This window comes from Haliotis rufescens, unplaced genomic scaffold (genome assembly GCF_023055435.1).
Source record: "Haliotis rufescens isolate VD_foot unplaced genomic scaffold, xgHalRufe1.0.p SCAF_113, whole genome shotgun sequence".
In the NCBI taxonomy this organism is placed as follows: domain Eukaryota; kingdom Metazoa; phylum Mollusca; class Gastropoda; order Lepetellida; family Haliotidae; genus Haliotis; species Haliotis rufescens.
The window spans coordinates 653,075-670,321 of record NW_025963795.1 but is presented as its reverse complement, the minus strand read 5'-3'; the positions used below and the strand labels follow the sequence as shown (position 1 = coordinate 670,321).

Here is a 17,247-nt window from a genome sequence, read left to right as displayed (position 1 = left end):
ACCCCTCTCATCAACACAGTCCCCCACCCCTCTCGTCAACACAGTCCCCACCCCTCTCATCAACACAGTCCCCGACCCCTCTCATCAACACAGTCCCCTCCCCTCTCATCAACACAGTCCCCACCCCTCTCAGCAACACATTCCCCACCCCTCTCATTATCACAGTTCCCACCCCTCTCAACAACACAGTCCCCTCCTCTCTCATCAACACAGTCCCCCACCCCTCTCGTCAACACAGTCCCCACCCCTCTCATCAACACAGTCCCCGACCCCTCTCATCAACACAGTCCCCTCCCCTCTCATCAACACAGTCCCCACCCCTCTCAGCAACACATTCCCCACCCCTCTCATTATCACAGTCCCCACCCCTCTCATTATCACAGTCCCCTCCTCTCTCGTCAACACAGTCCCCACCCCTCTCATCATCACAGTCCCCGACCCCTCTCATTATCACAGTTCCCACCCCTCTCAGCAACACAGTCCCCTCCTCTCTCATCAACACAGTCCCCCACCCCTCTCGTCAACACAGTCCCCACCCCTCTCATCAACACAGTCCCCGACCCCTCTCATCAACACAGTCCCCTCCCCTCTCATCAACACAGTCCCCACCCCTCTCATCAACACAGTCCCCTCCCCTCTCATCAACACAGTCCCCTCCCCTCTCATCAACACAGTCCCCACCCCTCTCATCAACACAGTCCCCGACCCCTCTCATCATCACAGTCCCCACCCCTCTCATCAACACAGTCACCGACCCCTCTCATCATCACAGTCCCCTCCCCTCTCATCAACACAGTCACCGACCCCTCTCATCAACACAGTCCCCTCCCCTCTCATCAACACAGTCCCCTCCCCTCTCATCAACACAGTCCCCACCCCTCTCATCAACACAGTCACCGACCGCTCTCATCATCACAGTCCCCACCCCTCTCATCAACACAGTCACCGACCCCTCTCATCAACACAGTCCCCTCCCCTCTCATCAACACAGTCCCCACCCCTCTCATCAACACATTCCCCACCCCTCTCATTATCACAGTTCCCACCCCCCTCAGCAACACAGTCCCCTCCTCTCTCATCAACACAGTCCCCCCCCCACCCCTCTCGTCAACACAGTCCCCACCCCTCTCATCAACACAGTCCCCGACCCCTCTCATCAACACAGTCCCCTCCCCTCTCATCAACACAGTCCCCACCCCTCTCAGCAACACATTCCCCACCCCTCTCATTATCACAGTCCCCACCCCTCTCATTATCACAGTCCCCTCCTCTCTCGTCAACACAGTCCCCACCCCTCTCATCATCACAGTCCCCGACCCCTCTCATTATGACAGTTCCCACCCCTCTCATCAACACAGTCCCCACCCCTCTCATCATCACAGTCCCCACCCCTCTCATCAACACAGTCCCCACCCCTCTCATCATCACAGTCACCGACCCCTCTCATCAACACAGTCACCACCCCTCTCATCAACACAGTCACCACCCCTCTCATCAACACAGTCCCCACCCCTCTCATCAACACAGTCCCCACCCCTCTCATCATCACAGTCACCGAACCCTCTCATCAACACAGTTCCCGACCCCTCTCATCAACACAGTTCCCGACCCCTCTCATCAACACAGTTCCCGACCCCTCTCATCAACACAGTCCCCGACCCCTCTCATCATCACAGTCCCCGACCCCTCTCATCAACACAGTCCCCTCCCCTCTCATCAACACAGTCCCCTCCCCTCTCAGCAACACAGTCCCCGACCCTTCACGTCAACAGTCCCCGACCCCTCTCATCAACACAGTTCCCGACCCCTCTCATCAACACAGTCCCCGACCCCTCTCATCAACACAGTTCCCGACCCCTCTCATCAACACAGTTCCCACCCCTCTCATCAACACAGTTCGCGACCCCTCTCATCAACATAGTCCCCACCCCTCTCATCAACATAGTCCCCACCCCTCTCATCAACATAGTCCCCGACCCCTCTCATCAACACAGTCCCCTCCCCTCTCATCAACACAGTCCCCACCCCTCTCAGCAACACATTCCCCACCCCTCTCATTATCACAGTCCCCACCCCTCTCATTATCACAGTCCCCTCCTCTCTCGTCAACACAGTCCCCACCCCTCTCATCATCACAGTCCCCGACCCCTCTCATTATGACAGTTCCCACCCCTCTCATCAACACAGTCCCCACCCCTCTCATCATCACAGTCCCCACCCCTCTCATCAACACAGTCCCCACCCCTCTCATCAACACAGTCCCCACCCCTCTCATCATCACAGTCCCCGACCCCTCTCATTATGACAGTTCCCACCCCTCTCATCAACACAGTCCCCACCCCTCTCATCATCACAGTCCCCACCCCTCTCATCAACACAGTCCCCACCCCTCTCATCATCACAGTCACCGACCCCTCTCATCAACACAGTCACCACCCCTCTCATCAACACAGTCACCACCCCTCTCATCAACACAGTCCCCACCCCTCTCATCAACACAGTCCCCACCCCTCTCATCAACACAGTCCCCACCCCTCTCATCAACACAGTCCCCACCCCTCTCATCAACACAGTCCCCGACCCCTCTCATCAACACAGTCCCCACCCCTCTCATCAACACAGTTCCCGACCCCTCTCATCATCACAATCCCCGACCCCTCTCATCATCACAGTCCCCGACCCCTCTCATCAACACAGTCCCCTCCCCTCTCATCAACACAGTCCCCTCCACTCTCAGCAACACAGTCCCCGACCCTTCACGTCAACAGTCCCCGACCCCTCTCATCAACACAGTTCCCGACCCCTCTCATCAACACAGTCCCCGACCCCTCTCATCAACACAGTTCCCGACCCCTCTCATCAACACAGTTCCCACCCCTCTCATCAACACAGTTCGCGACCCCTCTCATCAACATAGTCCCCACCCCTCTCATCAACATAGTCCCCACCCCTCTCATCAACATAGTCCCCACCCCTCTCATCAACACAGTCCCCGACCCCTCTCATCAACACAGTCCCCGACCCCTCTCATCAACACAGTCCCCGACCCCTCTCATCAACACAGTCCCCTCCCCTCTCACCAACATAGTCCCCACCCCTCTCATCAACACAGTCCCCTCCCCTCTCATCAACACAGTTCCCGACCCCTCTCATCAACACAGTCACCACCCCTCTCATCAACATAGTCCCCACCCCTCTCATCAACACAGTTCCCGACCCCTCTCATCAACATAGTCCCCACCCCTCTCATCAACATAGTCCCCACCCCTCTCATCAACACAGTCCCCGACCCCTCTCATCAACACAGTTCCCGACCCCTCTCAGCAACACAGTCCCCACCCCTCTCATCAACACAGTCCCCTCCCCTCTCATCAACACAGTTCCCGACCCCTCTCATCAACACAGTTCCCGACCCCTCTCATCAACACAGTTCCCGACCCCTCTCATCATCACAGTCCCCGACCCCTCTCATCAACACAGTCCCCTCCCCTCTCATCAACACAGTCCCCTCCCCTCTCAGCAACACAGTCCCCGACCCTTCACGTCAACAGTCCCCGACCCCTCTCATCATCATAGTCCCCGACCCCTCTCATCAACACAGTTCCCACCCCTCTCATCAACACAGTCCCCACCCCTCTCAGCAACACATTCCCCACCCCTCTCATTATCACAGTTCCCACCCCTCTCAGCAACACAGTCCCCACCCCTCTCAGCAACACAGTCCCCACCCCTCTCGTCAACACAGTCCCCACCCCTCTCAGCAACACAGTCCCCACCCCTCTCATCAACACAGTCCCCACCCCTCTCAGCAACACAGTCCCCACCCCTCTCGTCAACACAGTCCCCACCCCTCTCATCAACACAGTCCCCACCCCTCTCATCAACACAGTTCCCCCACCTCTCATCAACACAGTCCCCACCCCTCTCATCAACACAGTCCCCTCCCCTCTCATCAACACAGTCCCCGACCCCTCTCATCAACACAGTCCCCTCCCCTCTCATCAACACAGTCCCCTCCCCTCTCATCAACACAGTCCCCACCCCTCTCATCAACACAGTCCCCGACCCCTCTCATCAACACAGTCCCCGACCCCTCTCATCAACACAGTCCCCGACCCCTCTCATCAACACAGTCCCCTCCCCTCTCATCAACACAGTCCCCGACCCCTCTCAGCAACACAGTCCCCACCCCTCTCATCAACACAGTCCCCACCCCTCTCATCAACACAGTTCCCACCCCTCTCAGCAACAAAGTCCCCGACCCCTCTCATCAACACAGTCCCCACCCTTCTCATCAACACAGTCCCCACCCCACTCATCAACACAGTCCCCACCCCTCTCATCAACACAGTCCCCACCCCTCTCAGCAACACAGTTCCCACCTCTCTCATCAACACAGTCCCCACCCCTCTCAGCAACACAGTTCCCACCCCTCTCATCATCACAGTCCCCACCCCTCTCGTCAACACAGTCCCCTCCCCTCTCATCAACACAGTTCCCACCCCTCTCAGCAACACAGTCCCCACCCCTCTCATCAACACAGTCCCCACCCCTCTCAGCAACACAGTCCCCACCCCTCTCGTCAACACAGTCCCCACCCCTCTCATCATCATAGTCCCCGACCCCTCTCATCAACACAGTTCCCCCACCTCTCATCAACACAGTCCCCACCCCTCTCATCAACACAGTCCCCTCCCCTCTCATCAACACAGTCCCCTCCCCTCTCATCAACACAGTCCCCACCCCTCTCATCAACACAGTCCCCGACCCCTCTCATCAACACAGTCCCCACCCTTCTCATCAACACAGTTCCCACCCCTCTCATCAACACAGTCCCCTCCCCTCTCATCAACACAGTCCCCACCCCTCTCAGCAACACAGTTCCCACCCCTCTCATCAACACAGTTCCCACCCCTCTCATCAACACAGTCCCCTCCCCTCTCATCAACACAGTCCCCGACCCCTCTCAGCAACACAGTCCCCACCCCTCTCATCAACACAGTTCCCACCCCTCTCATCAACACAGTCCCCACCCCTCTCATCAACACAGTCCCCGACCCCTCTCATCAACACAGTCCCCACCCTTCTCATCAACACAGTTCCCACCCCACTCATCAACACAGTCCCCACCCCTCTCATCAACACAGTCCCCACCCCTCTCATCATCACAGTCCCCACCCCTCTCATCAACACAGTTCCCACCCCTCTCAGCAACACAGTCCCCGACCCCTCTCATCAACACAGTCCCCACCCCTCTCATCAACACAGTCCCCGACCCCTCTCATCAACACAGTCCCCACCCTTCTCATCAACACAGTTCCCACCCCACTCATCAACACAGTCCCCACCCCTCTCATCAACACAGTCCCCACCCCTCTCATCATCACAGTCCCCACCCCTCTCGTCAACACAGTCCCCTCCCCTCTCATCAACACAGTTCCCACCCCTCTCAGCAACACAGTCCCCACCCCTCTCATCAACACAGTCCCCACCCCTCTCAGCAACACAGTCCCCACCCCTCTCGTCAACACAGTCCCCACCCCTCTCATCATCATAGTCCCCGACCCCTCTCATCAACACAGTTCCCCCACCTCTCATCAACACAGTCCCCACCCCTCTCATCAACACAATCCCCTCCCCTCTCATCAACACAGTCCCCGACCCCTCTCATCAACACAGTCCCCTCCCCTCTCATCAACACAGTCCCCTCCCCTCTCATCTACACAGTCCCCACCCCTCTCATCAACACAGTCCCCGACCCCTCTCATCAACACAGTCCCCACCCTTCTCATCAACACAGTTCCCACCCCTCTCATCAACACAGTCCCCACCCCTCTCATCAACACAGTTCCCGACCCCTCTCATCAACACAGTTCCCGACCCCTCTCATCAACACAGTTCCCGACCCCTCTCATCATCACAGTCCCCGACCCCTCTCATCAACACAGTTCCCACCCCTCTCAGCAACACAGTCCCCACCCCTCTCAGCAACACATTCCCCACCCCTCTCATTATCACAGTTCCCACCCCTCTCAGCAACACAGTCCCCACCCCTCTCAGCAACACAGTCCCCACCCCTCTCGTCAACACAGTCCCCACCCCTCTCAGCAACACAGTCCCCTCCCCTCTCATCAACACAGTTCCCACCCCTCTCAGCAACACAGTCCCCACCCCTCTCATCAACACAGTCCCCACCCCTCTCAGCAACACAGTCCCCACCCCTCTCGTCAACACAGTCCCCACCCCTCTCATCATCATAGTCCCCGACCCCTCTCATCAACACAGTTCCCCCACCTCTCATCAACACAGTCCCCACCCCTCTCATCAACACAGTCCCCTCCCCTCTCATCAACACAGTCCCCGACCCCTCTCATCAACACAGTCCCCTCCCCTCTCATCAACACAGTCCCCTCCCCTCTCATCAACACAGTCCCCACCCCTCTCATCAACACAGTCCCCGACCCCTCTCATCAACACAGTCCCCACCCTTCTCATCAACACAGTTCCCACCCCTCTCATCAACACAGTCCCCACCCTTCTCATCAACACAGTCCCCACCCCACTCATCAACACAGTCCCCACCCCTCTCATCAACACAGTCCCCACCCCTCTCATCATCACAGTCCCCACCCCTCTCGTCAACACAGTCCCCTCCCCTCTCATCAACACAGTTCCCACCCCTCTCAGCAACACAGTCCCCACCCCTCTCATCAACACAGTCCCCACCCCTCTCAGCAACACAGTCCCCACCCCTCTCGTCAACACAGTCCCCACCCCTCTCATCATCATAGTCCCCGACCCCTCTCATCAACACAGTTCCCCCACCTCTCATCAACACAGTCCCCACCCCTCTCATCAACACAGTCCCCTCCCCTCTCATCAACACAGTCCCCGACCCCTCTCATCAACACAGTCCCCTCCCCTCTCATCAACACAGTCCCCTCCCCTCTCATCAACACAGTCCCCACCCCTCTCATCAACACAGTCCCCGACCCCTCTCATCAACACAGTCCCCACCCTTCTCATCAACACAGTTCCCACCCCTCTCATCAACACAGTCCCCTCCCCTCTCATCAACACATTCCCCACCCCTCTCATCAACACATTCCCCACCCCTCTCATCAACACAGTCCCCACCCCTCTCAGCAACACAGTTCCCACCCCTCTCATCAACACAGTTCCCACCCCTCTCATCAACACAGTCCCCTCCCCTCTCATCAACACCGTCCCCGACCCCTCTCAGCAACACAGTCCCCACCCCTCTCATCAACACAGTCCCCACCCCTCTCATCAACACAGTTCCCACCCCTCTCAGCAACACAGTCCTCGACCCCTCTCATGAACACAGTCCCCACCCTTCTCATTAACACAGTCCCCACCCCACTCATCAACACAGTCCCCACCCCTCTCATCAACACAGTCCCCACCCCTCTCATCATCACAGTCCCCACCCCTCTCGTCAACACAGTCCCCTCCCCTCTCATCAACACAGTTCCCACCCCTCTCAGCAACACAGTCCCCACCCCTCTCATCAACACAGTCCCCACCCCTCTCAGCAACACAGTCCCCACCCCTCTCGTCAACACAGTCCCCACCCCTCTCATCATCATAGTCCCCGACCCCTCTCATCAACACAGTTCCCCCACCTCTCATCAACACAGTCCCCACCCCTCTCATCAACACAGTCCCCTCCCCTCTCATCAACACAGTCCCCGACCCCTCTCATCAACACAGTCCCCTCCCCTCTCATCAACACAGTCCCCTCCCCTCTCATCAACACAGTCCCCACCCCTCTCATCAACACAGTCCCCGACCCCTCTCATCAACACAGTCCCCACCCTTCTCATCAACACAGTTCCCACCCCTCTCATCAACACAGTCCTCTCCCCTCTCATCAACACATTCCCCACCCCTCTCATCAACACATTCCCCACCCCTCTCATCAACACAGTCCCCACCCCTCTCATCAACACAGTTCCCGACCCCTCTCATCAACACAGTTCCCGACCCCTCTCATCAACACAGTTCCCGACCCCTCTCATCATCACAGTCCCCGACCCCTCTCATCAACACAGTTCCCACCCCTCTCAGCAACACAGTCCCCACCCCTCTCAGCAACACATTCCCCACCCCTCTCATTATCACAGTTCCCACCCCTCTCAGCAACACAGTCCCCACCCCTCTCAGCAACACAGTCCCCACCCCTCTCGTCAACACAGTCCCCACCCCTCTCAGCAACACAGTCCCCTCCCCTCTCATCAACACAGTTCCCACCCCTCTCAGCAACATAGTCCCCACCCCTCTCATCAACACAGTCCCCACCCCTCTCAGCAACACAGTCCCCACCCCTCTCGTCAACACAGTCCCCACCCCTCTCATCATCATAGTCCCCGACCCCTCTCATCAACACAGTTCCCCCACCTCTCATCAACACAGTCCCCACCCCTCTCATCAACACAGTCCCCTCCCCTCTCATCAACACAGTCCCCGACCCCTCTCATCAACACAGTCCCCTCCCCTCTCATCAACACAGTCCCCTCCCCTCTCATCAACACAGTCCCCACCCCTCTCATCAACACAGTCCCCGACCCCTCTCATCAACACAGTCCCCACCCTTCTCATCAACACAGTTCCCACCCCTCTCATCAACACAGTCCCCACCCTTCTCATCAACACAGTCCCCACCCCACTCATCAACACAGTCCCCACCCCTCTCATCAACACAGTCCCCACCCCTCTCATCATCACAGTCCCCACCCCTCTCGTCAACACAGTCCCCTCCCCTCTCATCAACACAGTTCCCACCCCTCTCAGCAACACAGTCCCCACCCCTCTCGTCAACACAGTCCCCACCCCTCTCATCATCATAGTCCCCGACCCCTCTCATCAACACAGTTCCCCCACCTCTCATCAACACAGTCCCCACCCCTCTCATCAACACAGTCCCCTCCCCTCTCATCAACACAGTCCCCGACCCCTCTCATCAACACAGTCCCCTCCCCTCTCATCAACACAGTCCCCTCCCCTCTCATCAACACAGTCCCCACCCCTCTCATCAACACAGTCCCCGACCCCTCTCATCAACACAGTCCCCACCCTTCTCATCAACACAGTTCCCACCCCTCTCATCAACACAGTCCCCTCCCCTCTCATCAATACATTCCCCACCCCTCTCATCAACACATTCCCCACCCCTCTCATCAACACAGTCCCCACCCCTCTCAGCAACACAGTTCCCACCCCTCTCATCAACACAGTTCCCACCCCTCTCATCAACACAGTTCCCACCCCTCTCATCAACACAGTCCCCTCCCCTCTCATCAACACAGTCCCCACCCCTCTCAGCAACACAGTCCCCACCCCTCTCATCAACACAGTCCCCGACCCCTCTCATCAACACAGTCCCCGACCCCTCTCATCAACATAGTCCCCACCCCTCTCATCAACATAGTCCACACCCCTCTCATCAACATAGTCCCCACCCCTCTCGTCAACATAGTCCACACCCCTCTCGTCAACATAGTTCCCACCCCTCTCATCACCATAGTCCACACCCCTCTCATCACCATAGTCCCCACCCCTCTCGTCAACACAGTCCCCACCCCTCTCGTCAACATAGTCCACACCCCTCTCGTCAACATAGTTCCCACCCCTCTCATCATCACAGTCCCCGACCCCTCTCATCAACACAGTCCCCGACCCCTCTCATCAACATAGTCCCCACCCCTCTCGTCAACATAGTTCCCACCCCTCTCATCATCACAGTCCCCGACCCCTCTCATCAACACAGTCCCCGACCCCTCTCATCAACATAGTCCCCACCCCTCTCATCACCATAGTCCCCACCCCTCTCGTCAACACAGTCCCCACCCCTCTCGTCAACATAGTCCACACCCCTCTCATCAACACAGTCCCCTCCCCTCTCATCAACACAGTCCCCACCCCTCTCATCAACACAGTCCCCGACCCCTCTCATCAACACAGTCCCCACCCTTCTCATCAACACAGTTCCCACCCCTCTCATCAACACAGTCCCCACCCTTCTCATCAACACAGTCCCCACCCCACTCATCAACACAGTCCCCACCCCTCTCATCAACACAGTCCCCACCCCTCTCATCATCACAGTCCCCACCCCTCTCGTCAACACAGTCCCCTCCCCTCTCATCAACACAGTTCCCACCCCTCTCAGCAACACAGTCCCCACCCCTCTCGTCAACACAGTCCCCACCCCTCTCATCATCATAGTCCCCGACCCCTCTCATCAACACAGTTCCCCCACCTCTCATCAACACAGTCCCCACCCCTCTCATCAACACAGTCCCCTCCCCTCTCATCAACACAGTCCCCGACCCCTCTCATCAACACAGTCCCCTCCCCTCTCATCAACACAGTCCCCTCCCCTCTCATCAACACAGTCCCCACCCCTCTCATCAACACAGTCCCCGACCCCTCTCATCAACACAGTCCCCACCCTTCTCATCAACACAGTTCCCACCCCTCTCATCAACACAGTCCCCTCCCCTCTCATCAATACATTCCCCACCCCTCTCATCAACACATTCCCCACCCCTCTCATCAACACAGTCCCCACCCCTCTCAGCAACACAGTTCCCACCCCTCTCATCAACACAGTTCCCACCCCTCTCATCAACACAGTTCCCACCCCTCTCATCAACACAGTCCCCTCCCCTCTCATCAACACAGTCCCCACCCCTCTCAGCAACACAGTCCCCACCCCTCTCATCAACACAGTCCCCGACCCCTCTCATCAACACAGTCCCCGACCCCTCTCATCAACATAGTCCCCACCCCTCTCATCAACATAGTCCACACCCCTCTCATCAACATAGTCCCCACCCCTCTCGTCAACATAGTCCACACCCCTCTCGTCAACATAGTTCCCACCCCTCTCATCAACATAGTCCCCACCCCTCTCATCAACACAGTCCCCGACCCCTCTCATCAACACAGTCCCCGACCCCTCTCGTCAACATAGTCCACACCCCTCTCATCACCATAGTCCCCACCCCTCTCGTCAACACAGTCCCCACCCCTCTCGTCAACATAGTCCACACCCCTCTCGTCAACATAGTTCCCACCCCTCTCATCATCACAGTCCCCGACCCCTCTCATCAACACAGTCCCCGACCCCTCTCATCAACATAGTCCCCACCCCTCTCGTCAACATAGTCCCCACCCCTCTCATCAACAAAGTCCCCACCCCTCTCGTCAACAGTCCCCACCCCTCTTATCAACACAGTTCCCACCCCTCTCATCAACACATTCCCCACCCCTCTCATCAACACAGTCCCCGACCCCTCTCATCAACACAGTTCCCACCCCTCTCAGCAACACAGTCCCCACCCCTCTCGTCAACACAGTCCCCACCCCTCTCATCAACACATTCCCCACCCCTCTCAGCAACACAGTCCCCAACCCTCTCATCAACACAGTCCCCGACCCCTCTCATCAACACAGTCCCCGACCCCTCTCGTTAACATAGTCCCCGTCCCTCTCATCAACACAGTCCCCACCCCTCTCAGCAACACAGTCCCCACCCCTCTCATCAACACAGTCCCCGACCCCTCTCATCAACACAGTCCCCGACCCCTCTCGTTAACATAGTCCCCGTCCCTCTCATCAACACAGTCCCCACCCCTCTCAGCAACACAGTCCCCATCCCTCTCATCAACACAGTCCCCGACCCCTCTCATCAACACAGTCCCCACCCCTCTCATCAACACAGTCCCCACCCCTCTCATCAACACAGTCCCCACCCCTCTCATCAACACAGTCCCCGACCCCTCTCGTCAACATAGTCCACACCCCTCTCATCACCATAGTCCCCACCCCTCTCGTCAACATAGTCCACACCCCTCTCGTCAACATAGTTCCCACCCCTCTCATCATCACAGTCCCCGACCCCTCTCATCAACACAGTCCCCGACCCCTCTCATCAACATAGTCCCCACCCCTCTCGTCAACATAGTCCCCACCCCTCTCATCAACAAAGTCCCCACCCCTCTCGTCAACAGTCCCCACCCCTCTTATCAACACAGTTCCCACCCCTCTCATCAACACAGTCCCCGACCCCTCTCATCAACACAGTCCCCGACCCCTCTCATCAACATAGTCCCCACCCCTCTCATCAACATAGTCCACACCCCTCTCATCAACATAGTCCCCACCCCTCTCGTCAACATAGTCCACACCCCTCTCGTCAACATAGTTCCCACCCCTCTCATCAACATAGTCCCCACCCCTCTCATCAACACAGTCCCCGACCCCTCTCATCAACACAGTCCCCGACCCCTCTCGTCAACATAGTCCACACCCCTCTCATCACCATAGTCCCCACCCCTCTCGTCAACACAGTCCCCACCCCTCTCGTCAACATAGTCCACACCCCTCTCGTCAACATAGTTCCCACCCCTCTCATCATCACAGTCCCCGACCCCTCTCATCAACACAGTCCCCGACCCCTCTCATCAACATAGTCCCCACCCCTCTCGTCAACATAGTCCCCACCCCTCTCATCAACAAAGTCCCCACCCCTCTCGTCAACAGTCCCCACCCCTCTTATCAACACAGTTCCCACCCCTCTCATCAACACATTCCCCACCCCTCTCATCAACACAGTCCCCGACCCCTCTCATCAACACAGTTCCCACCCCTCTCAGCAACACAGTCCCCACCCCTCTCGTCAACACAGTCCCCACCCCTCTCATCAACACATTCCCCACCCCTCTCAGCAACACAGTCCCCAACCCTCTCATCAACACAGTCCCCGACCCCTCTCATCAACACAGTCCCCGACCCCTCTCGTTAACATAGTCCCCGTCCCTCTCATCAACACAGTCCCCACCCCTCTCAGCAACACAGTCCCCACCCCTCTCATCAACACAGTCCCCGACCCCTCTCATCAACACAGTCCCCGACCCCTCTCGTTAACATAGTCCCCGTCCCTCTCATCAACACAGTCCCCACCCCTCTCAGCAACACAGTCCCCATCCCTCTCATCAACACAGTCCCCGACCCCTCTCATCAACACAGTCCCCACCCCTCTCATCAACACAGTCCCCACCCCTCTCATCAACACAGTCCCCACCCCTCTCATCAACACAGTCCCCGACCCCTCTCGTCAACATAGTCCACACCCCTCTCATCACCATAGTCCCCACCCCTCTCGTCAACATAGTCCACACCCCTCTCGTCAACATAGTTCCCACCCCTCTCATCATCACAGTCCCCGACCCCTCTCATCAACACAGTCCCCGACCCCTCTCATCAACATAGTCCCCACCCCTCTCGTCAACATAGTCCCCACCCCTCTCATCAACAAAGTCCCCACCCCTCTCGTCAACAGTCCCCACCCCTCTTATCAACACAGTTCCCACCCCTCTCATCAACACATTCCCCACCCCTCTCATCAACACAGTCCCCGACCCCTCTCATCAACACAGTTCCCACCCCTCTCAGCAACACAGTCCCCACCCCTCTCGTCAACACAGTCCCCACCCCTCTCATCAACACATTCCCCACCCCTCTCAGCAACACAGTCCCCAACCCTCTCATCAACACAGTCCCCGACCCCTCTCATCAACACAGTCCCCGACCCCTCTCGTTAACATAGTCCCCGTCCCTCTCATCAACACAGTCCCCACCCCTCTCAGCAACACAGTCCCCACCCCTCTCATCAACACAGTCCCCGACCCCTCTCATCAACACAGTCCCCGACCCCTCTCGTTAACATAGTCCCCGTCCCTCTCATCAACACAGTCCCCACCCCTCTCAGCAACACAGTCCCCATCCCTCTCATCAACACAGTCCCCGACCCCTCTCATCAACACAGTCCCCGACCCCTCTCATCAACACAGTCCCCACCCCTCTCATCAACACAGTCCCCACCCCTCTCATCAACACAGTCCCCACCCCTCTCATCAACACAGTCCCCGACCCCTCTCGTCAACATAGTCCCCGTCCCTCTCATCAACACATTCCCCACCCCTCTCATCAACACATTCCCCACCCCTCTCGTCAACACAGTCCCCGACCCCTCTCGTCAACATAGTCCCCACTCCTCTCATCAAACTAGTCCCCACCCCTCTCTTTAACACATTCCCAACCCCTCTCATCATCACAGTCCTCGACCCCTCTCATCAACACAGTCCCCCACCCCTCTCGTCAACACATTCCCCTCCCCTCTCATCAACACAGTCCCCTCCCCTCTCATCAACACAGTCCCCCACCCCTCCCATCAACACAATCCCCAACCCCTCTCGTCAACACAGTCCCCTCCCCTCTCATCATCACAGTCCCCCACCCCTCTCATCAACACAGTCCCCTCCCCTCTCATCATCACAGTCCCCTCCCCTCTCATCAACACAGTCCCCCACCCCTCTCGTCAACACAGTACCCTCCCCTCTCATCAACACAGACCCCCCCCCCCCTCTCATCAACACAGTCCCCCACCCTTCACGTCAATAGTCCCCGACCCCTCTCATCAACACAGTCCCCGACCCCTCTCATCAACACAGTCCCCACCCCTCACATCAACACAGTCCCCACCCCTCTCATCAACACAGTCCCCGACCCTTCCCGTCAACAGAGTCCCCGACCCTTCTCGTCAACATAGTCCAAGACTCTTCCCGTCAACACAGTTACCGACCCTTCCCGTCAACACAGTCCCCGACTTTTCCCGTCAACACAGTTCCCGACCCTTCCCGTCAACACAGTCCCCGACTTTTCCCGTCAACACAGTCCAAGACTCTTCCCGTCAACACAGTCCACGACTTTTCCCGTCAACACAGTCCCCGACCCTTCCCGTCAACACAGTCCCCAACTCTTCCCGTCAACACAGTTACCGACCCTTCCCGTCAACACAGTCCCCGACTTTTCCCGTCAACACAGTTCCCGACCCTTCCCGTCAACACAGTCCCCGACTTTTCCCGTCAACACAGTCCAAGACTCTCCCGTCAACACAGTCCACGACTTTCCCCGTCAACACAGTCCCCGACCCTTCCCGTCAACACAGTCCCCGACTCTTCCCGTCAACACAGTCCACGACTCTTCCCGTCAACACAGTCCAAGACTTTTCCCGTCAACACAGTCCCCGACCCTTCCCGTCAACACAGTCCCCGACTTTTCCCGTCAACACAGTCCAAGACTCTTCCCGTCAACACAGTCCAAGACTTTTCCCGTCAACACAGTCCCCGACCCTTCCCGTCAACACAGTCCCCGACTCTTCCCGTTAACACAGTCCAAGACTCTTCCCGTCAACACAGTCCACGACTTTTCCCGTCAACACAGTCCCCGACCCTTCCCGTCAACACAGTCCCCGACCCTTCCCGTCAACACAGTCTCCCACCTCTCTCGTCAACACAGTCCCCTCCCCTGTCATCAACACAGCCCCCTCCCCTCTCATCAACACAGTCCCCTCCCCTCTCATCATCACAGTCCCCTTCCCTCTCAGCAACACAGTCCCCTCCCCTCTCATCAACACCGTCCCCACCCTTCACGTCAACAGTTCCCGACCCTTCCCGTCAACACAGTCCCCTCCCCTCTCATCAACACAGTCCCCTCCCCTCTCATCAACACAGTCCCCCACCCCTCTCGTCAACACAGTACCCTCCCCTCTCATCAACACAGCCCCCCCCCCCCCCCCTCTCATCAACACAGTCCCCCACCCTTCACGTCAATAGTCCCCGACCCCTCTCATCAACACAGTCCCCGACCCCTCTCATCAACACAGTCCCCAACCCTCACATCAACACAGTGCCCACCCCTCTCATCAACACAGTCCCCGACCCTTCCCGTCAACAGAGTCCCCGACCCTTCTCGTCAACATAGTCAAAGACTCTTCCCGTCAACACAGTTACCGACCCTTCCCGTCAACGCAGTCCCCGACTTTTCCCGTCAACACAGTTCCCGACCCTTCCCGTCAACACAGTCCCCGACTTGTCCCGTCAACACAGTCCAAGACTCTTCCCGTCAACACAGTCCACGACTTTTCCCGTCAACACAGTCCCCGACCCTTCCCGTCAACACAGTCCCCGACTCTTCCCGTCAACACAGTCCACGACTCTTCCCGTCAACACAGTCCAAGACTTTTCCCGTCAACACAGTCCCCGACCCTTCCCGTCAACACAGTCCCCGACTTTTCCCGTCAACACAGTCCAACACCCTTCCCGTCAACACAGTCCAAGACTTTTCCCGTCAACACAGTCCCCGACCCTTCCCGTCAACACAGTCCCCGACCCTTCCCGTCAACACAGTCCAAGACTCTTCCCGTCAACACAGTCCACGACTTTTCCCGTCAACACAGTCCCCGACCCTTCCCGTCAACACAGTCCCCGACCCTTCCCGTCAACACAGTCTCCCACCCCTCTCGTCAACAGAGTCCCCTCCCCTGTCATCATCACAGTCCCCTCCCCTCTCATCAACACAGTCCCCACCCTTCACGTCAACAGTTCCCGACCCTTCCCGTCAACACAGTCCCCTCCCCTCTCATCAACACAGTCCCCGACCCTTCCCATCAACACAGTCCCCGACCCTTCTCGTCAACACAGTCCACGACTCTTCCCGTCAACACAGTTCCCGACCCTTCCCGTCAACACAGTTCCCAACCCTTCCCGTCAACACAGTCCCCGACCCCTCTCATCAACACAGTCCCCGACCCCACTCATCAACACAGTCCCCACCCCTCCCATCAACACAGTCCCCTCCCCTCTCATCAACACAGCCCCCCACCCCTCTCATCAACACAGTCCCCCACCCTTCACGTCAACAGTCCACGACCCTTCCCGTCAACACAGTCCCCGACCCCTCTCATCAACACAGTCCCCACCCCTCCCATCAACACAGTCCCCTCCCCTCTCATCAACACAGTCCCCTCCCCTCTCATCAACACAGTCCCCCACCCTTCACGTCAACACAGTCCCCGACCCTTCCCGTCAACACAGTCCCCGACCCTTCTCGTCAACACAGTCCACGACTCTTCCCGTCAACACGGTCCCCGACACTTCCCGTCAACACAGTCCCCGACCCTTCCCGTCAACACAGTCCCCTCCCCTCTCATCAACACAGTCCCCCACCCCTCTCGTCAACACAGTCCACGACTCTTCCCGTCAACACAGTCCCCGACCCTTCTCGTCAACACAGTCCACGACTCTTCCCGACAACACAGTTCCCGACCCTTCCCGTCAACACAGTCCCCGACCCTTCCCGTCAACACAGTCCCCGACC

The 17,247-nt window shown here is 57.9% G+C and overlaps 1 protein-coding gene across 1 annotated transcript in view; it reads left to right on the top strand.

Annotated features, from left to right (window-relative positions):
- Positions 1 to 17,247, top strand: part of LOC124124727 (mucin-2-like) — a 29,105-nt gene that overhangs the window by 5,020 nt on the left and 6,838 nt on the right. The window contains exons 2-3 of the mRNA XM_048393091.1: positions 14,612 to 15,544; positions 15,878 to 16,487. Coding sequence (XP_048249048.1) covers positions 14,612 to 15,544; positions 15,878 to 16,487 — 1,543 coding nt within the window. The remainder of the gene's footprint in view (positions 1 to 14,611; positions 15,545 to 15,877; positions 16,488 to 17,247) is intronic.